The 27,699-nt window shown below is 40.4% G+C and overlaps 1 protein-coding gene across 6 annotated transcripts in view; it reads right to left on the bottom strand.

Annotated features, from left to right (window-relative positions):
* nrxn2a (neurexin 2a) overlaps positions 1 to 27,699 on the bottom strand; it is a 118,195-nt gene that overhangs the window by 51,091 nt on the left and 39,405 nt on the right. For 4 of the 6 annotated variants that reach the window (XM_069713327.1, XM_069713332.1, XM_069713331.1 and 1 more), the window contains 10 exons: positions 24,635 to 24,796; positions 19,237 to 19,666; positions 18,249 to 18,632; positions 17,233 to 17,436; positions 14,337 to 14,363; positions 8,786 to 8,905; positions 8,318 to 8,699; positions 7,203 to 7,393; positions 6,092 to 6,265; positions 5,369 to 5,488 (listed from right to left, as the gene is read on the bottom strand). In XM_069713327.1, the coding sequence (XP_069569428.1) occupies positions 5,369 to 5,488; positions 6,092 to 6,265; positions 7,203 to 7,393; positions 8,318 to 8,699; positions 8,786 to 8,905; positions 14,337 to 14,363; positions 17,233 to 17,436; positions 18,249 to 18,632; positions 19,237 to 19,666; positions 24,635 to 24,796 (2,194 nt within the window). The remainder of the gene's footprint in view (positions 1 to 5,368; positions 5,489 to 6,091; positions 6,266 to 7,202; positions 7,394 to 8,317; positions 8,700 to 8,785; positions 8,906 to 14,336; positions 14,364 to 17,232; positions 17,437 to 18,248; positions 18,633 to 19,236; positions 19,667 to 24,634; positions 24,797 to 27,699) is intronic. The other 2 variants (XM_069713330.1, XM_069713333.1) reach the window with 1 other exon arrangement.

The following is a 27,699-nucleotide window of genomic DNA, read 5'->3' as shown; positions in this document are numbered from 1 at the left end:
CATTCAAGCACTGGAGTCAAATAGACAACGCCTAACTTCTCCAACATGTAATATAACCATTAATTTTGACTTGCACAAGCTGTACTGGGCTTGCGCAGTCTGCTGAATGTGTCGGTCTTAAAACGCTTCTCGCAGAGTAGACGAAAAGGCTCAGAGGTCAAGTTTCTTATAGACACGTATGCTTGGTCATAAGACTTAAAATGGTCCAGAATCGGTAGTATCTCACAAGTCTGTGCCTGGTAGGTCACCGTGTCATGAACAGCAGTATGTTTTCTTGAGCCTCTGTCCCGGGGCGCGAGATTAAGTCTGAACCTCTATCCTGGATTATCCTTGTGGCCTTTGGGACACACTCATAATCGTGAATGACTCCACCTGAAATGAAGGTCAAAGGGAAAATAGGATTTGATTGAGCACTTCAACTTCCAGTTTTGTAACACTTTATCGTCCAGTACAACGGAGTACATTCCCTTTTTTTTTTTTTCTACACTTCACACATACACAAGTGTTTTAGAGATAAATCTACAGAAAGATTATTTCCAAAAATGTACAACAGGTAAATTAGCTTTAATGGTTTCTTATAAACTACAGTTTGCTTCATCTTGCAGCTGTACATACAGTAGCCTGTGGGCTACAGGCTCAATTTACAGTCTGCCTTACTTCCATGGGAATTAAAGAATACAAAGGAAACATGGACTTACGAGTGAACGTCGAAAGAGGGTTCCACTCTGCAGATAGCTGACGTGTGCGAGCGCTGAGGTCACGTAAAGCTTAGTCAGGTGGAATTTCATGTGTTTGTTCCGTGTGCGGAGCTTATTGTGTGTCAAATGACACGGCTGGGATGGGGTGGGACGACATCGATGACGATTGAAGGAAGAAACGTCATGCCACATATAGTTAAAAATCAGCGGTTGCCCATTGCGGCTTTTAAGAGCGTATTGTTAACGCCTATGTCATAGGAAGTCGAATATTTGTCACGACGGTTGTCACTTAATTGAAATGATTTCTCTGCGCTTGCTATGACAAAAATAATGGTGGTATTTGCTTATGATTAGTTAGAAATATGCACATGGTCAGACAGATTGCACTTTTTCAAGCTGTCTCGTGCTCTCTCTCTCTCTCTCTCTCTCTCTTACACACACACACACACTCTGTCTCTTGTCACACACACACACACACACACACACACACACACACACACACACACACACACACACACACACACACACACACACACACACGCAAGCCTGTAATGAATATGCCAAAACAATCATCTGTAACTGCAGAGGTTAACCAATAATTACACACTCCATATGTTAATTGAGCACAGAACATCATTCTGGGTTATTTTGGTGATGAAACAATGACCTGGAGGTAATTAGCACAGATGTTTATAGCAGACTTGGTAAATTGCTTTCTGTATATCAATATCAATGTACTGAGGCACAAACCGACTGAGGAATATTAGTGGTTTGACAAGTTTCTGCTCTTCTTCTTCTGGGACTGTTTTCTGTCAAATAATGAAAACAATCCGATCAGCAAAGCGCTCCTTTCTTATTAATGCTGGTTTCTTGCTGACCTTCTGGGCTGCTGCACAGATGCAGAAGAAGTCAAAGGTGGGGAGGAGTAGATTTGTTCGGCTTTAATGTTGGCGAGATAAACCAAGCAGCAGATATTGTGGCTCGGATGAGACGGGCTTCACCAACTAATACTGATGGTTGCAAAATATTGTCCGGCCTACGTATTTGCTTGTGTTTTCACATTATAGTCACATTTCCATTTGTGTTAATGACTTCGATGATGGCTCAATGTGACGCTGGAGGCTTGTTATTTTCTCCGAGTTGGACTGATGTATTGGTTTGACCTTTGATATTGGCCAGACATGCCATTTACCACCCGCATGATTGAGCGTCCTTTCTGAACACCGCTAGATGAAAACCAAAAAGAATACAATGAAATTGTTTGTTTGTTGAAAATGTTATTTTGCTGTAATCTTAGACGTGTCTCTCTCAGGGCCATATAGGAATACATTTCTGGTGGAAATAGTGCTTGAACACAGCACATTTGTGTTGTATAGAATTTTGAAGTATTTACTAACTCTTTTCCAAATATCAAAACACTCTGACTGAACCATATTGATGCATCATTAAGATCAACAAATGACTGTATTCAATATAATTCACAGCCAGATCTTGCCTCAGTCCCAGGCAAACCATATATATTGCTGTAAGTATATTCTTGCCTGCAACTGCGGAAACCGACAATGGCTGTTTTTGCTAATATTTTTTTAATGCCATGATCTCGACATAACAAACTAAGTATTAAGCTCATTGTCTCGTGAATTCATCTTGCTATCACGAGAAAACGAAAAGCTAATATCTGCTTGATTTGTAGAGGTTGAGTCCTGAAATTAAGTACACTTTTGACAAAGTTTACTTTTTTTTTGTTGTATATCCATTTCAATCAAATTAGTTCTACTTCACTATTTCAGAGGGAACTATTGTAGCCTACTTAGAAGTGTCCCTTTACAAATTCAGGATCGACACAAAACGTTTGAGATGAAGTGTGATTCACTGTTAACAGTGTACACTAACATGCTGCTTACACATGCAGCAGCTACAATTATCGTACAGATTGTATTATAGAATATCACGAGAAAAGGTCATTTTTCTGCATTAAGTGCTTCAACTTTTGACACTTTTAAGTACATTTAGCTTAGTTTGGCTTCCTTACGCTATTGCTCATAGCATCAGTTTTATTTGCTGTGATCATAGTCTGGGAACCCCGTTTGAATTCATGTTTACACTGCCACTCTGAAGCGGGGCCAATAGGTGACCAGTGAAGGGAGGCTTACTATGATGAAATTAAAGTCAAGCATTTTTTTTTCCAACATAACGCTGCAGCAATGGTATATTTCATGTGGTGGTCAGTGCTGATTGGTCAAAGGCTTCTCCAATAGATCTCTACACCCAGTCAGATGCAATGACTACAAAAGATTCCTGGTTGAGAGTGCATTTAAGTCTGATGACACCAGGGCACATTTTGCTGATTGTCAGTAACAACAACATTATTTTAATCTCAGAGAGCCTAAATACTTCCTCCATCACTGTTGATATGTAAACATAAATTATCTTGAGAAATCTGACTTTTGTTTTCTCATGATATCAAGATAAATTAACCTGTCATCACTGGAAAGTGACCTTTGTTTTCTTCTGATTGCAAAATCATTAACTTGTTATCTGGTGATTGGAAGCATGGCTGTTCCCGGCCTCCATATGCAACACTTTGTGAGCGGTGTGAAGGTTTAGCCGTAGGCAGCCATTCCAGCTTAGATGATGTGATGTGCATGACTAAACTGCAATTACAGAAAATATAGAAATTCAACTAGAGATGTTTCTTTAAGATATTGGGAGGAGTTTTATGGTGCGTCCTTTGAACTTGTGATTGGAGCTAAACAACTGCATACAAACATGTAATCTCACATGACTGGAATCCCTTTCAAGGTTAATAAAGAACAACAGCATGTTTTTTTTGTTGCTTATATAAGAGGACAAGCTGCTGGAAATCTGTTTGCTTTGACAAAACACAGCTGGTCACGACTATTAACTGTGTGGAGAAGACATGAACAAAAACAAAATAACAGCTCTACTATTCTCAGTGATCAAAAGTGAACACAAAAGGGTCAGTTTTAAAAGACATTGAAGTGATTTAGAAATCAACGTACTGAAACTATATACATTGGAAAATACATAAAATGTGCCTTCCTACGTCATATGATGAAGTTCCAATTCACAATTTTTGTTTTAAAAAAGGAGTTATTGAAGCCTGTTCAAATGAAATGCCCAGTTTCTACTGGCAAATTAAGAAATACCAACATGTTTAGTTGTAAATTTAAAGTCCCAACAATTAAATGCGCTTTGGCAGTTATTTACATGGACTAAATTGTATTATTTGAAATGAAGTCCTTAATTTATGACCTGAATTTAGTAATTCACAACCAGGTCAGCTCTCCTGCTTCATTCAGTAATTTTTCCTATTTGTGATGCAGAAAGTAAAAAGTCGCCTGGACACCAAAACATACATTTTCCTCTAGTGCAGTCTTGGAACGAAAAGGGGATGTAATGGATAAAGACTACAGAGGACCAACTATGGATTTTCAGGTTAGATCAATAGGTTATGCCAGCAAGCACATTTGGCCGCGTGTTAGTTTGTAACACTGGAAACAAGCTGATTAATGAGACGACTTGTTGAAACTAGTGGAGGAGGAGAGCAGCTTTTCCAAATCAAGGAAAAGCAGAACATCTACTCGACAAAGTTTACTTAGTGTATTAACTTGCTGAAGTATTTACTTTGACTGGTACATTGATTGCAGTTTTGAGTAACAGACTATCATCAATGATGAGGCGTGTTTACCAACGTCTTTTTCCTGCAAGCATGACTTTCTTCCGCTCACTGCCATCAGTAAATTACCCTCCAATAGCCCCCCTGCAGAGTTTTTAGAGTCTAATGTCCTTTTCTCTCTTAAAACAATCTTGCATAGCAGCACATTTCAATAGTGATTACCACAAAGGCACGATTCTTGTCTTTATTCTAAATGACTTTGCAGCAAATGAAGCTTAACTCACCATGACTGGACCAATAAGGCTAATGTTAATCTGCTATTATAAGAATGAAAGGCTGCTGGTAAAAGTCAGATCTGTCATATTGGACATCGGGAGCTCTTTAGAGCAGAAGCAGGAATCAGACTATATGTTTTTGAAATGTGGGGCTATCTCATTGTTATATGTTATGTATTCGAGCAGAATCGATTTGTTAGGTTACAAATACATTACATTATCATGCATTCAAGGGCAGGCACAATACTTAAAAAAATTGTTTAATTTTTGTGAGTACCAGATGACACTCAAACTAACAATCTCTGCCATGTTTTAGAGAAAAACTATGGTAAAACTCAGACTACCTAAATTATTATTATTGGAATAAAAAAAGTCATCATACACACCTGAAGGGTTATCATTAATGCACTACATGATTTTTGCCCCTTTTTTTTTAAACAACTAATTTAGTAGTGTTTTCATGCTTGACCACTATGATTCATTTTCCAAAGCATATCATGAGTCTTCAGATTGATTTCCGACCTTCGAGACAGCAATTTGCTTCATTTATTTTCTCCATAGAAAATGTAATTTTGAGTAATACAGCATATTGCCACCTCCTTAAAGCTCTAAAATTATCTGACTCTAAATGACTCTTGGCTAAATGTTAATTTTAAGATAAATCCTATTTTATGAATTATTGACCAATTCAGGATCATCTCAATTTGACTTTTCCCAACGTTCTACCCAGTCGAGCATAATAAACCTGCACTTACGGTCACTGCAGAACGGGCCCCCGTAGGTGGTCATGGTGCAGTCACAGGAGAAGCCCTCCCACAGCTGCAGACACACTCCTTGGTGGTGGCAGGAGTCCTCTGTGCAGGTGGTGCTGGGACCTGCGGGGTGTTTCCACCACATTTACTAGGCGCCTCCTCTGTACTCTATTTATACATCTTGATAATTTTGTATTTATTCCAGTGACTTTAAATTCATTTTTACCACTGGGCTACAATTGTTTTCCAATGATTGAATCTCCCCACTAAAAACGAATAAATGCTACAAAGAAAAATATGTCTTAAACTCCCTGACCTCAACCCACGTGCAATGGCAAACTTTAGGTACACTTGTATAACTGTCCTTTCGAACCAGAGCAGCGTTTCTTGTTAAAGTCATGGCTACCTGGGGAGATTATTGGAGATTATTAAACCTTGGCAGAACTCTTCACTGCTGAGTGAAAGCAGCTGGACGCCTTCACTGCACAGTGATATTACGCGTTAGCATGTGTAATCAGAAATAATGAAACCACAGAAAGTGTTCACTGGCCAATCACAATGGAGCATTCAACAAAGATGGTTAATACCAGAACAAATATAGTGGAAATAATTTTCAGTCAGCAGTCACAGTTCTTTAGGTGTCATCAACAGTACGCTTTGACAAATGCTGAAATAAAAGGAAATCAGATTATAGGAAAGATTGACAGGTTTTTCATAAATCCTCACCTCCACATCCGCGCTCCACCTCCCCCACCTTGTGGAGGGTGTCTGCCAGCAGGTCAGGGAGTCTTCCATTCAAGTCCACAGATGCCAGGCAACCCTTGTATCCTTCCCGGGATGCTATCAACCTGGGCAGGCTGCTGTACATGCTCTTACCAACACCTCCAATGTACAACTCCCCTGTAAGACACAAGAGTTGATTAAGAGAAAATCTCTCAACCAAAAGCACTTATTTTGCCACATCTGGGCGCAGTGCACACATTAAAGAATAGTATTGTGTTCATTGCTTCCAAAAAAATAACATTCTTTACACAAAACTGTACAAGATAATGCAAATTTTAGAATGAATGTATGAATGGTTGAATGTTGTTTTTTTATTTATTTTTTATTTAAAATCTGTCAGGTCAAACAGGAAAACAGAAGATTTCATCTTACACCAAAGAGGAGCCAATTTTCTTTCCTAGATTCAGACCGATGCAGTTGTCATTTTTTTATCCAGTGTCCATGTTTTTTAAATAGCAAATATATCTGCGCCCATCTGAGCGGTCATGGTAATGTTGGTCTTGAAATGAGTCGTGGTCAGGCACATTGTTGGTGTATTGCTATCTTGAGGTTTGATTTATTTACAAAAATCTGATCTTAATTTAGTGGTGCAGTATTTCAGACACGCAGCAGTACACAATACAAAGATACAAAGATTATGGTTATTTACATAAATAGTAATGGAGTAGATACGTTTCCTCTGCAGAAAGCTTTCTTTCCTACTTCTTGGCAAATCTGTTGTTATGATGATAGTCAGACGAGGTTCAAGCACCCCTGTATTTTTAAGTGAATGTGAGGTGATTGGTTTATTTCATGTTAGGTCCAAAACACACCTATGAATAATGAAAAGCCTAACCACAACCCCTTTCAACCATGAGCCTTACTTTGTGTTCAAAATATCTACCATAAAATTTGGAAAAGTGTTTTTGGACACAAAGATGAATGCTCTTGTGTCATGCCCTTCAGACTGTGTTTAGCTCGTTGAAATAGAGCCCTGACTGTCCTGTGTTACTAATTGCAGCAATGGTTCCCTTTTTCTTCTGTTTAAATGCTTCCGATTGTTCAGATAAATTACCTTTTAAATCCAGGTTGCGGGCTCCATTGGCGTGTTGGGTGACAGTGCGGAAATCAATCTTAAGGATGTGCACGTTGTTGTTGTCGCGGGAGATCACCACATTGTGCCACTGGTTGTCATTGAGCGGCTTGTCAGAGTTTCCCTTCATTAGTGACGGCCCATTTCCCAAGTCAAAAACATAATGGATGTACCTACAGGACAACACAGATGTTTACACTCAGTATTTCTTATCTATAATTACACCTCCATGTGGGCCATTTACAAATTAACCTCACCAGTTATGTGTGGCAGGTGATATATGATTGAAGCTTGCTTTAAATTATTCTGAATGCATGCATGAGCGTGCTGTTGTGTGCATTACTGTATACTGTCAGGTTTTTGATACTACCATGGTAAAAGCTCAACGTCTGTAATGTTAAAGTATTGTGTAGACGTTCAAATAAAAAAACTGTGAATATATGTAAACACACCAGTGAGTGTTTGGGCAAACAAATGTTGACTTTAAATTTAATCATCAAGCAGTGCACTTAAAAACAAAAAAAAACAAAATCCTGTTGGAATCAAAGTGAAGCAGCATCCATGAATAAGCTGCCACACTTCACACATAACACCGAGCAGCCGGAAATCTATGACAGAAGTGTTGGAAGCCATCTTTTTGTCTGTTGTCTGTGTAAGCTTCTGCTGCAGGCTCCAGAGCTGAACAAGGCCTCCTGCTGACTAATTGCTTACTGGGAGAAAGTCTGTGCAAGGTCTGACAGTGGGAAGGTACAATTGTTGCATCGCTTGCTCTGTTCCAACAACCCTTCTCTACCATTCTCACTGCAACCACAATGATTTACGATGAATAAAACATCCGCAACATATTTGTGGAGGTGTCAAAATGCCAAATGTGTTTGGGATGACTCTGAACTCATGCTGTCTTGTCTCCTCTTAACAAAATTATTTATGATGAACAAATGATTTCAAAGCCATTTGGTGTCTCTACATTGCTGCAGGCTGATGGATTCAAAACATGACTCATGATTTGATAATTTTGAGCCCAGGAAAGAAGAAGAGCTCCTGCTCACTTGGCTTCCGTTTTTTAAGACAGACACACTGAAAGAAGAAGCACTTACCCTTTAACGAGCTCCACCACGATGAAGTCACTACCATCTCCGGAGTTGTAAAGTATCAAGCCGTCAGGACTAGTGGTCTTGAATTGGAAAAAAAGGTGCATGGAAGCGTAGGCTTGCAAAGTGGAGAAGGCCAAGTAGCTGGCTTGCGTTAGGAAAGTTACAGGATTGGCAACGATGTGCCTCATGCCGAATCGAGCGTTCAGCTCGCAGTAGGATATGTCTCCGTTCTTGCACTGGTCCAGATAGAGCACCCCATTGAAGGAGAGAGCCTGCAGATGGCCGATGAAATTGGAAGGCATCACTGAGATGAAACGCCGCTCCGTCATGATGCCCGTCTCGATGTTGTTGAATTCCAGGCGGGTGTGGAGGCCCGTCATGTGGCCTGAGGAACAAAACACTCTGCTTAAGCCACAAACGCCTTTTAATATCTGCAGCTTTGTTACCACGGCTCCTTTGTCCCCACTGTACCTTCCACAGTGCCATTGTCTACAGACAGCTGCAAGTTCTTCCCACGCCGCACCACCTTCACCGTGTGCCACTCATTGTCATTCAGCTTCTCGCCTACCAGGAGTATCTCTGGTCCCTTGCCTAAGTGGAAGAAAGCGTCAAGTGACAATCATACCGCATGAGCTCAGTATACACTCTCTCCACACACAGCTCTTGACATGAGAGCCACTCTCAGTGCATACATTCATTTACTTATCACTCACGCACACAGCCACAAACATCGGCCAGCAAGACATCATTTGCATTCATTGAATACACAGTAAAATGAGAAATGATATAGAGCCTATTCTACGCTGAATGTTTGAAATGTACTGACATAGCATGGCATAATTCTCTTTGTAGGGTCATTTGAGGGATGTCTTTTGGAGGAAGAATGTAAGGTAATTTTAGGGGCCTGGCTCAGATATATAGCTATAAGTTTCAGAATTTCCGTGCCATCATCTGCCTTTTTCACTGGTTTCAAAATAGGTCACAGTGCAGAGGCTTGCCACTGCAGCACCGTCATCCCGAATCAGTGCCTATGCAACAGGCCGACACGGCAGTTCAAAGGAGTTCTGACATCGCTTGGGAAACTAATTGGCCATGCCTAAGCTGACTGCGCCTTTAGGGGTTTGTCTGTCTAATTGAGCTCAGGGTGCAGGAGAATTACAGGGGACGTACAGAGGGCAATAAATGGAAAACATCAACTGGTTTCCGAACACTTCACTGTTGCATCCTCGGGGAAATAAAACTGTGACTGGAGACTTTGTCCAGGGCTGCATATCAAGTGTCTTCGCAGCACACCGCATGATGCCACCATCCACCTGCTGAATATCGACTACGCACACCAGACAGATCAATCACATCAAACCCTGACCCCTCTGCATTTGATGGATTTACTTAGATAATGAAAAACAAACCACGTCCAATCATCATGTCCAACACAAAAACAGAAATGTTTACCTTGCAAATGACATGAAATCAGAGGTACGGAGAAGATTTGCTGAAATGAAAGAGATAGCGGAAGGCTAGATAGGAGGGAATATTCATCTTATCTGTGCTTGTCAGAGGGGAGCGTCTTTGCTGTCTAATGTCAGCATATAAACCCAAACATACTTGTAGCTAAATAGAAAAACACAGTCAAGATTGCTTAAAAGCGGAGATTCCAACGATTTTAAACATCAGAACCTGTTTGTATGTCATGAAGAGGACTGCTGCTTATGTATATAATGTTTTGATACTACTAATGCAGCCTTGTTTGTTTACTAGCTTCAGTCTGGAAGAAAAAAGGAGCTACTATATTAGATCACGTTCTGGGCGTATTCTTATAGTGCTGCAGTATTTTCAGATCTGTAGCTGTTGTGTGCATGCACGCAGTGATCATCTTGTTATTCACTTTAAGAACATTTATTAAAAATGCATGCGATTAAGTATTGAACAGAGAATAGTGGCGAGAAAGCATCATGTTTGGCAAATTATTAGGTCCTCAATAAAATGTATATTAAGAAGTAGCCTATTAAAAAGACATTCACCTAATTAATCATGCCATATTTCTTTTATATGACGGTACATTAGTTGCTTTTAATAATAAAAAGCATCTATATTGGTACTGATGTAGGTGAGCATGCCCCTGGTATTTATTGCCTGCCGCATGTATCGAGCCTATTATGGCTCCAGAGAGAGTCTGATAAACTGCCCGAAGTGCTGCCACTTGAGTCGGCATCGGTTTGGTAAGAAGACTACAAGTTTGAAAATGAATAAAATCAGTTTGAGAGAAGCTCATCAGACTTCTGTAGCCTGCTCATGGTCTCTACTTTTGGCTCACAGACACATCTGCAGCTACTACAGTAAGCATTTGATAGTTTGTTTTGTTTAGGAACTGTCCATTGTGAGTCTTTAAAAAACAAAAAACATCTCACTGTGCACAAGTTCCATCCTATATTTCCTGTGCTTGGGTCTGTGGGGCCTGTAAACACAGCAGTGAGGCAGGCGGATAATGGCACCTTGTATAACGATGATGTCCGATGAACATTTCTTTTAGTGTATGATTATAAAGATAACCACACCTTTTGTGTTCCCCTCTGAGAACGATAAACAGCCCTGAAACCCCGACACGCAATCTGCATCTCCATAATAATGTCCTGATCCAATACCCTGAAATGACTGCTGCCTTACCTATTGAACCATATACTTATGTTATCGAGGTGCAGTGCAAAAAATAAAATAAAAACATCTCATAACTATTTGCTCAACTATTAGTCCTAATTATTGTTGAGAGCGAGTTCACGAATTGCGTCTCTCAGTTAATATAAATCTCTATCTCATCTATAAATGGAAGTACACATAATAAAACTGCCTTTCATATTTGGGAAAGTGACCTATCTCTAACATTGCAGAGGGTATTAAAATGGTGGAATATAATTGTGTATTCCCACAGACATCTGACTGTAAACCCTTTGAAATGTGGCCTCCTTTCAAAGCACCTTCACTTCACAGGATCGGCTTCCAGAGGCTCGAGAGCAAGCCGCACACGTAAAGCATCTATTTTGTCCAGTTTGATCCTCGGTTAAAATTGAATTTGATGAATACTTTCAAACAAGGATAACTTCAAAGGCCTGCTGCGGCTATACAGGTCAGCATTATGAGGCTGCTGAGACTTTGAACGCAGTATGTGCATGTTAATCAAAGCATGTCATGGTAATTCTGTAAATTTATAGAACAAATGCCTCGTTTCAAAAGTGTGCAGCGTACCATTATTGCCCAGATTCCAGATAATTAATCAAGAGCACTGCAGCAACATTTGTTCTTACAACTATCATCCTCCCACTGTGTATCCAATGCTGGACAGCTTCCAAGCAGCTGCTGCAGATGGGCTGTCTCTACGACTCCCTCAAAAATAACTCGCAAGATACCTCGGCGAAAAAAAAAATTGAATTCTTGATCCTGTAATCAAGTTGTTAAGGCAGGCGTCCAAACAGATATATTTAAAATTCATGATCAGCCTGTGGAAACTGCCGAAGAACCTGAATCATTTAGATAATTCTGCAATTTAAAATTTGGCACGAATTTCTTTTAGCAATCATAAAATCCATTAACACGGCATGCATTGTCACATCTGCAGCTTTTTCAGAGGCCACTGGTGTAGCACACATACAGTGTAATGGATGAGACAGATGCTTGATTTTGCACACAGAGGTAGGAACATACAGTGCATATTTTCTGTGAACAGTGCATGATAGTACGATGCCATCTGCTGGTAAAGAGGGCAACTTCTAGGGCAGATGCCCGGTGAAGATAATAGATATGCAGCCATTTTTAGTATTTTTCCTTTCCTATTTGCATAATTATAATGTTTACCATTTAGGGCAATGAATCATTTGAAATGGCTATAAATTGCTCTCCTGCTGATGGGTCACTGAACTCGTTTCAAGTGGCAGACACACACATCTCAAACAAGAAGCACACAGTCCCTCACATAAAGGCACACACTCTACTTACCTTCATCAGAGAGAGACATTGCAATCCATTCAATATAATGGACGTTTGATTAGGCATGTTCAGTAAATCTGTTGTAAAAGCAAACGTATCTGTTTTTTTTGCTGTGCAGCACCTCAGATCAATAGATCAACATGAGACAGAGTTACAGACTGCGGATTATTGATTATTCAGTTATACACGATTAAATGTCCAGATATGTTAGAGAGGACGTAAACAGTTGTTGCAATGGGATCCTTTCGTCTCAGGTGATCACAATAAATACAGTATAATAACAAGTGCTGAGCCTACTCTGCAAATCATTGAGAAATTGAACATTTAAACCTTTTATTCTAGGGAGCTCAGGAATTATTCATACACGAGGGGTGGAAACAAGCTTTCAGCTAGCACTCGTTTATAGTGATAACTTTTATAAGCATTCATAAGCCTCCTCTGTTTAGGACGATCTAACTCGGAGAGTTGTTCACCTCTTCACTGCTAGTGGCTTTTATCTGTTTCTCACACTGCTGTTGTCTGAACCAAAACTTAAATTGCCTGTCTCTCAACAATCTGCATCATAAATCCCACCATCATTGTGACTCCATTTCACAAGAGTATGGACAACCAGAAAATCTATTCTGTTAATCCAGAAGATCTTCCATTTGTATTCATCTGCCTTTGAATCTGTGCAATTATTTAAATACCTCATGCACCATTGGAACGTATTTGATGGATGCTTTTGCATATTTTTCAGCCTGACTGTTTGTATTAGGTCGGTTTTCATGCTAAACTATTTAGATGTTTTATATATTATACAGGCCGGTGCAGTGGTTAACACTGTCGGTGTATAACGAACAGTTAGATTCAGACACTTGTTGTATTCAAAGCATTTATCATATAAGATTGTCATCAGATGATTAGAGGTACTGAGGGTGCTTTCACATCTTCCTTGTTTGGTTCTTACCTTTGGACTTTTCAGTTTGGTCTGAACCAAAATAGCTGGTGTGAAAGGTGCCTCAGACACAAAAGACACAAAAGGCCAAGTAATAATGCAAAAATATTAAAAGTATAAAGGCATCAATATTAATGTGAACTTATTTTCATTCATTTCCATTGAAACGGAAAGGACTACATGGTGAACTGGCAACACCGCTGTGAGATCACACCATCTACAAACCAATCAATGTGGGGAGATACAGACTACGTAGGTGATGACGACAGGATGAAGGTACGTCATGCAACGTTCTTTAGTACACTTGCAAAACTGAAACATAAAACCAAAACTAATCGGAACAGATGTTAAACATGTAACAAAAACATGAACCTTGGTCCGAAGGTGTGAAAACGTCCTAAAACACAATCTGCTGCATCACAGTGCGTCCCTGAGACAGGAAGAATTGTTTGCAACCAACTGTAATCTCTTTCATACCTTTCAACGCTCAGGCAAAACGAGCCTTTTTGGTAGCCGACAGTCTTGTCTCATACTTATCTTTTGCTTACGTAACCAGCTAACCATTAAGTTAATCTCAGCTCTGTTACGCAGTCTAATTACTCACTGACAAAATTTTTTTTTTTTTTCTCTAAACTGAGACTGAGAACTGCTTTGTTTTCACTGGGGACAGTTACTGGTTGTACTTGAACTGTACCCAATTATCAGCTGAGCGTGCAAATTAGTCACAAATGAATGACAGACTCATCCGCAGCACAACAGCCGACTACTGTACCTCAGTTTTAGCTACATTTGATTACAACATTATTACACTGAAATAATGAGAAAATGTGTAATTTAAATTATCGGATTTCATGAGTGCGACGCAAGAGAATCCAATTATATTCAACTGCACAGCTGCTTGCTATAGTGACGTCTCATTCTTGTTCTTATCTTTATAATGATGCTTGGGAAAAAGATAACGGCAACAGTAAACAAGGAGAATTGTGGGGCAGAATAAATGAATTATGCTCTCTGTCTCATAAGGGAACAGATGAAGAGGCACACGAATATACCACAGAGCATGTTCTCTAAATCATGGTACAGTAAATAATCATAGGAGACACTTACTGAGATTACAGTCTATCCTGATACAATCTGGTGAGAGAGAGAGTGAGATGGTGAGATTAAAAGAAAAAAAAGAGCAGCACAAAAAAGGAGAATATTTCACATCCTTCAAGGTACATTCTGCAGACAGTTCAGTGCTTTTCAGAGCCCACCATCCGGGGACAGCCTCGAGAGTCTAAACCGCCACTTTCCTCCCTGCAGTGTACGTGACGTTAGGAAAGTGAGTGAAAGGGGAAAACCTCAGCATGTGTCTGGCACTGCTGAAAGCACAATCAAGCAGTTGGGATCGATAAGTTTTATTGACCATAAAAGTAGAGGTGCACCAGTATTTTATATATATTTTTATATATATATATATATATATATATCTCAACGTGAGCTGTGCTATGGCTATTTACGTTTCTAATGTGGAGATAATAATGACGATTTCAACATGTGAAACATAATAAAATATCTCAAACAAGAAGCACTGTCCTGCTACTATACAATAAAATCCTGTAAAGTCTATAAAATCAGTTTAGTGCACATCATATTCTGTAATAAGGATAGCCTCCGTGCATTCATAAGTGATGCAGGTATTAATGTGAGTAACTTAAAATTTTACTGAGAACATCATGAATGTTTTATTTTGAAATGTTATGGGTATCACACTTGACTGATGCACCTCGACTCAAAAGCCCCAACCTCGATCCATCTTCTGCTCAAATTGCTGTTAAGTGAAATGCTTCAGTCTCCTGCTTGTTCGGCAGGCTGGATGGTAAGATACTTTCCAAGTCAAATACAGAGGAAAAGCGGCGATTTGCACAACCTGCAGCCACACGGATACTTACACCGTGAAAAAAACAAAAATACAAAACATGGCATCAAGACAAATGTGATGATTTGGCAAGATTTTGTTACATCTACAAGACCTAATATTTTTTAAATCCGGCTGAAATATTCACATTTTTGGCCACAAAATGAGTTCGCCCACTCATCATTTGCATGTTCTGAAAAACAAAAAGCGAGTTAAGGTACTGGACACGAGTACATCGCTGTAAGTCATGTGGCTGAGGAGTGCTCTCAAGCTGTCAACCATCACAGAGCAGTGGATACAGACAGCCAGAGACCAGTCTTTTGCAGGTGTGCGTGTGTGTACGTGCGTGCGCGCGTGTGTGTGTGTGTGTGTGTGTGTGTGTGTGTGTGTGTGTGTGTGTGTGTGTGTGTGTGTGTGTGTGTGTGTGTGCGCCCATCACTGACACTCTCTGTTCAGTGAAGTGACTCTAAACTGGACAGGCCAGTAAATGTGAGGGGAGGGAACTACAATGGTCACATCTACGGAGTGAGAAGTTAAAGTGGTAATATTTCAGGGGAATGAAGGATCAGGTCTCTGACTGCCTTCTCCTTGAACTGCAGACAAGCCATTGAAGGGCTGAAAGAGCTGAGACGGTCAGGTGGGACCTGACCACAGGATGAACTGAGAGAGAGAGAGACAGAGAGAGATAAAGATAAGGTAGAATATACATACACACATACAGTTGCTTAAAAAAGCACTAAACTCCTGTTTCAAATCTTTTTGTATTCAAAAATGACCTCTTCCAAGTGCTTTAAAAGATTAATTTTAGATTTACGAACGACGTTCTTGATATGGTTCACTTGATAACTCCATTTTGTACTCCGTTTTATGTTTAATCCATTGAATATAAAGTGGTAATTCTCTCACTGATGCATAAAAATACACATTTTGAGGTGTCTCTAATTATGTATGGAGCATACCATAACTAATTATGTATGGAGCATACCATATATAATTAGACCCCTCTCTTTCTTCCCATGTTTCCTATTTGCCTGTAAGATTTTGAATGGGTGAGAGCTCTGAGGGGTGTGCTTGACACCACTTGACAAAGGCAGCGTTTGTGGTTAAAGGAGTAAATGTAAGCTACTTGCTTTGAAAATGGCCAGACGGTTAGCCATCCTACCCAGTTTGCAAGCTGTGCTACCTGTTAAAAACAGCAGTACATCAAAACGTGTAGAAATAATACTGAGCTCCATTTCCTCTCCGTGTTGGTTTATATGGAAGCTGACGATGTTTGACACTTTATCGTGTGCTGACAGGAGAAACAAGAGAGCATTATGTGGGTTCGGTCATGTTGCTTGTTTGTGAACGCTCCCAACTCGGAAGTCAGATGGTCCTACTCCGCTGCCGCCTGAACGCATAATTTAAATCGCACACATTTTATTGAGTTTAGTTTTCCATTCTACTTCAAAGAGAGTTTGAAATATAATCAGGCTAAAAGTGTGCTTTCTAGATTACCATGTAAACACAATAGGATTTTGATTACGTATCATTTCTCAGTTTTCTCTCTCAGTGGTTCTTTCCTTTTCTCTCCTTATCTAAAAATCAAATAGGACTAAGGAAATCGTTTTAATTTCATTGTTGTAAACCAAAAATTACTGTTGGTAAATATGCTCATTTTGTTCGCTTAAATCAGATTCGTAGTAATCTTCTTATCTATCTCTCCGGCACAGTCAATTACAGTATTTCCTAAATATCACAACTATTCCTATAAATTGCACCCATAGATGAAAAACTTTTAAACTCCAAATGATCTTTCTCAAAAAGTAGACTGTTGTTATCACTTTTCTTTAATTAATTGTTAATCTTTTGATTCAATTTTTTTCCCACCTAATTCCAGCTGCACTGGATAGACTTGACACCACCATTGCAGGTATCAGAAAAAAATACTAACTAATTACAGCAGAGGAGTTTCTTTGTTTTTAGGCAACTGTAGTGATAGTGTATGTGGATGGGTTATGGGAGAGCCTCAGACAAAACAATTACATTGAGATATCTGCCTAGGTGACGTGTTCTAAAAGGTCAAGTTTTATTATCTGCTCGGATTTGCCGCAGCAGCATTACCCAGGTTCACAGTGAGCTTCACTCTGCCTCCGTCCAGCTCCAAACGGAGGGTGTCCGCAGATTGCTGAGAGGTGGTGGCCATCAGCAGCCCAAAGGCCCTCTGGGACATGAAGCGCAGAGACACGTCCTCGGCCTCTGTGTGCAGCGTCCTCGGCAGCACCACCTTCAGGTACATGCTGCCGTCGTAGCTCACCATGGTGGCCTCTGTGGATTTCAGGGACAGGAAGTGTTAGCAGGGAATCACAACAATACATTAAAAAAGACAAAGTGGCATTTATGGTATGAAACCTGGATCCTGTCTGACGTTATCTTGGGTGCTATATGATATAATTTTAGATTGCAGTTTCCATCAGTCGCAGCAGATGGCAGAAAAAGCCTGGAGCACACAAAGAAGGCGGCGAGATTGCAGCAGCAATCAAATTTCGGAAGGATTTATACTCATCATAGTGCAATACAAAGGGGATTTTCATACATCCCTCATACTATTAGCTGCCAATGGAGCTGGGTAATTTGGCCCCTCTGTGAGGAAAACCATCTGCATGGTAAATGTCTCTGGTGAAGCACCACTGCATTTCTAATGAAACACTCATAGCAGTGGCAACCTCATGATACCGACAATTCATTAATGAATCGCTCCACTGTTGGAAAACACTGCAATTTGAGTCAACGAAAAACAGCATCTTAAAATGATAAAACATCATTTTCCTTTGTCCCATCATTGTAAACATGGAGAGTCATTTTGAGTTGAGAGCATAGCTCTCAGTTGAATAGATATTATACAGTATCATCATGCTGCAATTGCAAATTATATTATTATAGGAGGCATTGAGTATAGAGTCTGGGTAATGAATTTCCTCTGTATCTACATTGGTTCTATGTGTGCCGGCTCTTTTTAGACTCCACACACCTAAGTTGATAAATAAAACACCAGCCCAAGTGTGTTAAAAGCTTTGCAGCAGGGTTTCTAAGATCCCTCATCCTCTCTGACCGCAACCATCCTTCTAAGAAACCCTTACCCTTCTCACAGCTGGGACCGAGGTAGCCGGTGCTGTTGCAGTCACAAATATGGCGGTTCCAGCCTTCTCTGCAGTGTCCGCCGTTGGCACACGTGTCTCTGGTACACCGGACATGAGTCTCCCTGGTGCAGAAGCTGCTGACACCCGTGGTGCTCTGAACCTCTGCCAGCCGCCACAGGTTCCGGCTCTGCCCGTCAATGAAGAGGTCCCTCACACAGCCCACGTAGCCAAGGCCGAGGGAAGCTGTCCAGACCTCAGGGGGGAGCACGAGGGCTTGGCGGTCCTCGGGTAAACCTCCAAGATACATGTCCCCGTCTAGGTCCAGGATCTCGCTGCCTTCGTTAGCAGAAAAGGGGATGCTCTGGCTGTTCACGGAGATAAAGCCTGTGGGGCAGATATTGACAGTGAGTCAACTTGTGCTTACAGAATGTTTTTTGTTGCAGAAAAGATAAGACAGGTGTGTGTGTGGGTTGTGCTAAATGAGAAGCAAGAGCAAACTGAGATTGAGGAAGTGGGGACCAGGTGTGCTTGTTTTAAAAAGTGCAGACAAAGAATCTGCACTAGCTCAGAAGTACTTGAAACTTGATTTTTCTTTAGCAGAAGCTAAAAGTTGTTCTTGAAAAGTGAAACGGTGTGTATGTTTTGGCTTCAACTAATGAGGTAGACATTTGTATTGTACTAATAAGGCAGACACTTCCTTATTTGAGTTGGGTGACTGTAATTGGCCACTTGTGAAATAGGTTAACACAGATCTCAAAATGTCATAGATTACAGCCACTAAAAATATAATTGTAATTAAAACCTAATATGCATGCGTGTTTCACTGGAGTGAATAAAAAGCGTGCCGATGTGACTGTATCCATGCTGGCATATGGCGATTTCACAGCTTGGAGCCCTTTATAGTCCACAGCTAAAACTGGAGCGGCACGGTAACAGAAGCAACAGAAGGCCTCCCCTGCTTTCACACAAACTCACAGCATTATCTCACCATTGCGCCCTTTCCTTTGGAAGTCCACATGGCACCACTCGCCATCATCCAGCCTCTTGTTACTGGCTTTCATCTTGATGCTGCCGGAGCCCATATCCATGACCAGGTAGAGAAATCCGTCCAGCAGCTCTATGGCGAAGAAGTCGGCGCGGGGCTTCCTGTCGGGCTGCTCGCCCTGGAGGCTGCCGTGGCTGAACAGCAGCAGGCCGCTGGGCTCTGTGGTGCGGAAGTCAAAAGATATGGCGCCCGTCTTCTTTGTGTTCCACCTGGGCAATGTCAAGTATGCAGACGGCATGTCGAAGGTGACCGGCTCCAGGGCTTCCACATTCTCGCAGCTGAATATCAGGTCACCATGGAGACTGATCTTAGGGTCTCGCTGTTCAGCCAGCTGTGACAGTTCCAGTCTAAACTCATTATTCTTGTAGACCACCTAATAAATGAGAGAGATGTCACAGTGAGATGACAGCTGAAAAGAGCAATACATTTTGTGCAAAGGTTGAATATTAGTCATCATAAATAGTAGAATCAATATAAGCGGCTCAGCGTTCACAAAGACACGTTGAATCATCCTTGAGCTCAAAGAAAATGCCCTGATGATTTTGTGTTTAATTCATTTCAAGAGATGTGTCAAATACATTGGCACCTTTTTATTAAATGGGTGTAGGAGCATTTAATGCATTAATACTACAAAAAAAAAAACACGTTTAGCCTAAGAGGTTGTTCATTTTGCCTGCTGTGCATCCATGCAGACAGAGGAGGCACATAGAACTGAACACATTGTCTTTTAATGGTGCTCAAACTCAAATGCGGACTGTATTAAATTATTTGTGTGACCAGACTGTTTTTTTTCAACACACCAAGATCTTATTTTTTTTATTTGTCTGTTTTCATGTCTTCATTATTTACAAAACTGTAATGAGATTATCACAAGAAAACAAGATGCCAGTAAGAGTTTAAACATGCGTGAAACTGGGATAATGCATTTAGATTTAAATTTTTACCTTTTTGATATTAAACTAACTGAGTTTGAAATATACAATGGGTCACACAGAAAAATTTTAAATTCAGAGCGGAGGAATCACAACCGTCTCACCTACACAGTGACAAACAATGTGTTTATACTACAGTAAACTGAGGAAGATAAAGTCCAGGCAGAGAAGGTGGGTGGGAGAAAGGTGGACCGGATTCCTTACAAGCTCAACACACAATTTATTATTTAAAGAGGTAAATTTAGAAAACATGGACTCATGAACAGTGCTAAAAAACTGCACTCTGGCAGGAAGGGATACATAGTAGAGCCTCCACTTGCCTTTGAGGGATATCTTGCTATTGATTTGAAATTTTAAATACAATATCCTGTTTAAAGTGAAAGCATACTTTGATAGAATATCTGCCCGGGCATCTTTATATTGTTTTTCTAAGTCTGGATTCATCAATATGCACAGCAGGAGACAACCATCCTTGTCTCACTTTGTATCAGTTGTAAGTCACCCCGAGCCCACTGTTATCTGCCACATCACTCTGCAACCAGTCAGTGCCTGAGGTGACACACCACACTGCACAGAGGACTACAGCAGAGCTGAGAGGCAATTTGAACCAATATCACACTTCACACTGCCTCAGTGTGACTAATTAAGCAGTGAAATCAGACGGTGAAACTGACCATTGAGAAATGAGTGTAACAGGCAATTTTTAGTCAATCAAGGCAGCTGCTCGCACAAAGAGGGAACAGTGCGTTAGTGGCCTCTGCAGGGCTCTAATATGCCAAAGGACAATACAGGAAGTGGAATCCTGCTCCACCGGTTCAGGCGCCTGTTGTTCATGACATGGATTACATAGTGTCCCAAAACACACAAATAAAGCTTCTCCAGTTCAAGTCGCCATGTCTTTGATGCTCAAGCAGTGAAGAATAACAACAGTCTGAGAATGAAGACCTTCTCCGCTGCTAACAGCTGTGAACACATTCTTCATAACCAAATTGGCTACTGTCTTTGAAGCATTAAAGCACAGGAACCTACTGATGTGGTGTGGGATATCCTGTAGGCACACATACTGCAAGACCAATAAACTGGTGACTTCAAAGACAAACTCGTCTCTCCCCGCGAGTTGTTGTAGTCATGACATTCGTCTTAAAGTGGACCTTATTTTTCCTGCACCTGATGAACTTGAATGGACAGACACAGCAGCACTCACATCTATTACCACGTAAAGTCTACAGCGATTAATCATGGCCCCGACTCACTACATTCAGTAACATAAAACGAGATATCACCTTAAATAGAGCCACTCCTTATACGATAAATATTTTACTCTCCCCTCACTTTTCTTTCCCACATGGATTAAAATGATGTGTGAACTTTCTGTTCACCTCATAGCTTTGTTCCTCTAGTTTATCACCAGACTCAGGAGCTCTGTCCTCGACTGACACGTCTCTGAACCTGGCGACCGGATTTCCTCGCAGGCTGATGCCATTTGATGAGCTCTGCCTCTGTCACCGCTCGAGCTTATTACCAGGACTTTTTGGGTTTGTCAACGTATCCTCATGACTCCTTATCCCGTCATACTCTCTCTGCATGCCTACAGTGCATCTGTGTGACTACGCACAGCGGTAGTAGGTCTGAACACCATCGGCAGTCACACCGCCCACAGAGCGGAGGTTGTAGCAGTGGCAGCGGTACTGGGACAATAACCTGTCCATAAATAACATCTCATTTTAATTTCAGTGGATGCCGACTGCATGTTAAATATGTCAACAGTCCATTTAAAATCATTCAATAAAGCCTGAGTGCTTTATGAACAAATACTGTCAATACTAAAACAACTACTAATTCATTTTCCAAGTTTATGTAGAGTATTGAGTTTAATGGAAAACATTCCATATCCGTAGATTGTGCTGACTTAAAGATTCAAAATGAAAAGCAATAACCTAAAACATATTTAAACAACTTGCTGGAGGCTCTGTGAGGCTGTATGTCGGCTCTGGGCTGCACTGAGCAAAATGCTGACATCAGCATGCTATATGTTTAGCAGGTAATATTTGCCATGTTCAACATCTTATTTAAGCCTATTAAAATGCTAACATTTATAAAATATCGCTCAACAAAAATGAAAGCTCAGGCTGATGGATATGTCATTAGTTGTGCATGTGTCTGATCATAAACCAAAGTAGTAGTCAAATTGAGATTTTGACCTCTTAATGATAAGACAGACATTAGAATTTATCCCTCAGGGATCTTGATTACCTGAAGCAAAATTCACATTTGTTAAGACAATTAGCTTAAGACCACAGACCTCATTGTGGCACAATAGACAACGTCCAGGGATCAAAGTGCAATGATCTAAACGCACGGTCTAAAGCGCATTTAGGGCGTGTCCAAATCCACTTTTGCAAGTTTAACGGTTGATAATCTGAGTGCAAAGTAAGGCGCATGGTTTAAAGGAATGGTACTTATAGTGCCCTTGTTAATGGTCTCCCATTCCCTTTAAAAGCCAGGTGCACTTGCACCTTGGTGGATTGCCGGCTGATTTGCTAAATAGCAGGAAAGAGCATTTCTCTGCAGAGGACACGGATCGACTCCATTGGTCAAATGAACCAGACTGATGTACACAATAATAATCTTTTTCTCATTATAATATGTTTATTTTTAATCTTTTGGATGTTTGTGCGCTGTTGCATGTGGCTGTGTGTGTAACAACAGAGTGTATTTGTGTTGTGCACCCGTCTATAGAGGCACATTACTATCTTAATAATTCACCCTCAAAATAACAGTGAAATCCTGCGGCACTGACTTAAAACCAGGATTTTGTTGGTCAATTGCGCAATTGCTTTCTGCAGCCTCAAGATAGAAATGAGCCAACAATGCTCCTAAGTACATCTCATTTCAAGACCTACACACCCATGGGCGATCAGATGCATGCAAGTATATTTGCTATTTAAACAATGTGGGGGCTCAACAGGAAAATAACAAATGCATCGGTCTGAAACTAGCAAAGACACTGGTGTTTCGCTTGGTGCTGTTTTGCCCTAGAAGATCAAGCTCTATATGGGTCATCCTTTGGGAAACCACAAACGTCTCTCCAGTTTCATGGCAATGCATGTGATAGATGCTAAAACATATTTTTCTGGAATTGATTACCAACAATGCCATTCCTAGATCCCAGCACAGCTAAAAACAATAGAAGTCTGTACTTTCTTTAACCATCTAACTTGTTGTGTACACAAATCCAAAAATGTGTCTGATGATTTTGTTCCACCATCTCTGATTGCACAAACTGGATGCTTTGTGGCTTGGACTTGGCAAGTTAATCCGCTGGGTCTTAAAAAGAAAATGTGAAACCAAAAGAAGAAGAAATCATTTCATGTTTGTTCTAGCAGAGCACTGAGAGGAAGCACACAGTCTCCGACTCCAATCAGTCATTAATCTACTTTTAACAAGACCGTCCGCCAATCACCGACTCTCACACATACTGAAGCTGCTGCTCGTTATGCTTCGCTCCAACCTGCCGCTGCCGTCGCTAGCTTAGTCAGGTTATTTCCACTCTATTTACTTTGTGCATTTTGTGTCGTCCATATCTCAAGTGATGTGTCTGTTCTTTCCTTGGTGCATTATACTCCCTGCTGAATCCCATACAGCTGGATTTAATGGGGATCAGGAGCAGAGCCTAATAACGGTTTATAAGCAATTATGGAATAAATGGTCTTATATTGGGTGACGTAAATGTCTCTGACGGAAGTATACTCCGTTCTATGAGTTCCGGTATGACCTTAAGAAAATCGGCCACCCTGACGTCGATGCCACTTTTTAATATCAAACTACTGCCTGTTTAATCATGTCACCTCCTAATACATCTTGGCTAAGGGAAGGCATTTCTCTTACTTTTAATGCACATGGCACATCATTTGCTTTTTATGAGAGGGTACAGTTCATAAAAAAATGTGTGAGACTGTGCTGAAATTGGGCATTAACCCACAATTCACTGCTTTGTCTATACTACTTCTAATGCCAAGTACATGATCTTAACTTGCTTGCTCAAAATAATCAATGTGACAGGTGCAGGCTAGAGTTAAAACGCTTCAGAAATGAGGAAGGAGGAATGAAAACTGGTCTCAGGCTGGTGTTTCAGGAATGAACATGAGATATATCTGTTTCTTATGTATATTAATGCTCCATTCTCAAAGGGATTCCCAAAGGAATCTATAAATGCATATGCTCTGCACAACTTCTTGGCTAAAGGTTTCTCCTTCAAACACCCTACAGTAGCAGAATCAATATAAATGTGAGGGGTGATTTTCTATACGCAGAACATGCTCTGCTTATATGAAGGGGGGAGTGCTATCTAAGAAAGGCTGGATAGTATTTCTAGTGCTCTGCTGAGACCGAGGTCAAGCTGTACTCACATCTTTCAGACAGCCTATGAAGTTGTTGCTGACCGGGGAGCCCGGCAGGTCAGCTGTGTTTAGGCTGCCCCCTATGTAAAAGAGATCATCGGAGCCCAGCATGGTGTAGTCATCCTGCGTGTAGCCGGTGGTGGTGAGAATCCCGTCCACCAAAATCGTCACCTAGAGGAACCATTAAGAGAGTGTGAGGGAAATAAATTAGAAGACATGGAGAGATTTTAAGCCAAACAGAAAGAACTGGCCTAATTATTTCATGCTTCATTTCTTGATTCCAGTTGAGCTTGCCTTAATGTTGGATCTTGAAGGCAATTACAAGAACAGCTTTGAAGGGTTCACTAATCTCAGCTGATCCCTGTTTCTGATATATTAGCAGGATAGAAGAGGAGTCAATATACCATAAATATTCCTTCCGCTGATAGTTTGGCTCTACAGCAAAATGAAAGCTACAATTAAGTCGACAGTAAAGATATCAGGACGGCAAGCTACATGACTCGTATGCTGGCAGCACCAAAACAAGATTGTTCTCATATCAGTGTCAACAACACAGAGAAGGAAATTAATGACTGAACAGGGCTATAGAGGTAAAAATGATATGCTTGTTGCCATGACAATAAGCCTACAGCTAACACGTATTCCTGCACAAATGTAACAGCTCCCACTTAGGAGTAATAAGCAAAAACAATTACCATTTCTTTGTGAGGGGAACATTTTTCAATTTTCAGGAAAATCTGCTGTGAAAAGCTAATATTCTTTTATAAATTGACAGCACACATGTTCAAAAATTCTGCTAATTGTTATGATGTCTCATGAAATACACAAAAATATAAATTGTATGCACTGCATAACATATTCAGAGAAAACATTGCTGATGAAAATGGGATCATTTCTATTTAGACATAAGGATGAAGGAGAGGGATCCAGCAGAGCTTCATTTAAAGAGATAAAAAAAATAAACATATAGAAAACAATTCATTTAAAATATGGGACTCTTGGGCAATCTGAGTAAAAGCTGATGATTTTGTGCTCGAGAATGGGTCGACTTTGTACAATCTGTCATTCCTATTTTGTCAATACATTTTAAAGCAAAAGGACAAGAGACAAAAGGATGACCTGACACGGTATGTTCAGGTGTCAGGTCTATAAAACAAAGTCCTGCCTCACCGTTTGCTGCTACTGGCAGCTATTGATTTCTGTCCATCTAGAAATGTAGCTTTCGGTATCTTTGACTTGGACACTGGACAATGAGAAGGCTTGACTGTGGGTTGATGACACTGCACATCAAGAAAACTTCAGAAAAACACGCTTTTATGTCTGGAGCAGAATGATGTTGCTTTTTCCTTTCACTCGACAATGTCTGCAAAAGCACGTGCAATGTCTCCTATGGTATTACACCATATCTTGACACCCAGAAGGTTGATTTACAGGCATTTGAATCTATGAAGGCGAGGGATCAATGCAAAGGTAATTTCTGAATTAGGTCATTGTTAATTAGAAGCACTCGAGAGGATCTATATTCAGGCTGCAGTCATGGACTATACAATTTGTGGCAGACTTTCATTATAATGTCTCTATAATTTCTCCACAGCCAGTGTTATACTGAGGTCATTAAAGGGAAACGTATATATTCATGGTTGTTAATGTAACTCCAGAGAATTTCAGTGTTTAGGAGGAACAACAACAGATGATGTGTGTGCATGTTAACGTGCTGTGTGTACCAGGCAGACCAAAACAAAAAAAAAGGTGAATGCATCATTAACAAGGGTCAGAAAAGGAGAGTGAATGAGCACCAACTCGTTTGCCCACAACAGTGACAGAAAAAGCAGATGGAGATAGTAATGGGAGGAATTCTAGCCTGAAAAGCACCACCGGATCTAATAAAATGTTTCCACCAGCACTCTCTTGGGAGTTACAGTTCCCCCTATCTACATGTCAGTGAGGTAAGTTATCTGAGGGGAAAGCAATTTACACAGGGATCAAATGCATGCCTGAAAGCATAAGTGACGGTGTGAGCATTGAATTGCCGCTCTTTTGGAAGCTCGGGTAAGGAAATAGACGTGAAGGAGGATGCAAGTTTATATGCAGGTTAGTGTGACAGGTTCAGAACATATTGGTGATGATGAGATGCTTAGATACAAAACAAGCTCTGCCTTAGCAGGGAAATTTTACATTTACATGCATCGCATGTGCCCAAATAGAGAATATATTCAGTTTAGTTATGATTTGAGTAAACTCACAAAGTGATCACTTCATGTGGCGCAAAAAAGTTAAACGTTTCATTTTTGTACTAGAAATGTATGCTGTTGGACTCCTGATTTGTCTTCTGCTGATTTAAAGGGATTTGTAAAGTAGCAATATTACATTGCACCCTTTACAGAAAAAACACATGCATTTCACGTGCAAAAACTAATGATCACATGTGGTTGTCATACATGTGATCATATGTGTCCCATGTGAACATGCTTGTGTTTTTTTCTGTAAGGAACATTAGTACAAAGGATCTGTGCTTGACCTGGTAATGTTGTAATTTGTGATCCTCAACAAATCCAGTAGTTAGACACTTTCCCAAAATGTGAAAAGCTGGCTAAAAAAACATGTCGACAGTTAATGCCCCAAATGAAGATACTTTAACACCATCATCAGGTGTATCAGGTGTGAACGGAATAAGACACAGCAAATTAGCCGTGCTTAAAATACATATTCTGAGAGTGCTGATGTAGCGCTGGAGCACATTTTTCTATAGCTCTGAAATTAGAGTCTAGGATTCTGTTTTCTGTTTTGAGGAGCAGAGACGACTTCCGCTGTACCAGATTAGCTGGAGAACAACATAACTGGCAGTTAAAGAGCCCTAAGCAGAGATAAAATAGAGTGAATATTTACTATAGTTAACTGTTAGTTGTGTAAATAAGCAGCTGTTTATCACGAGGTGATTATTTGTCAATGTGATGTTAAAAACCTGTTTCAGCTGCACGCACGGAGCAAAAATAGTGCAGGCTTAAAGAAAGCTGTATGATTTTTAATTTTTTATATATATATGTATATATATATATACTGTATGTAAGGGACCA

This window comes from Brachyistius frenatus, unplaced genomic scaffold (assembly GCF_029030835.1).
Source record: "Brachyistius frenatus isolate BFR_SWC_R1_liver_20210118 unplaced genomic scaffold, ASM2903083v1 Contig_117, whole genome shotgun sequence".
In the NCBI taxonomy this organism is placed as follows: Eukaryota; Metazoa; Chordata; class Actinopteri; family Embiotocidae; genus Brachyistius; species Brachyistius frenatus.
Note: the sequence above shows the minus strand (reverse complement) of the source record. Positions and strands in the feature narration are given on the sequence as shown.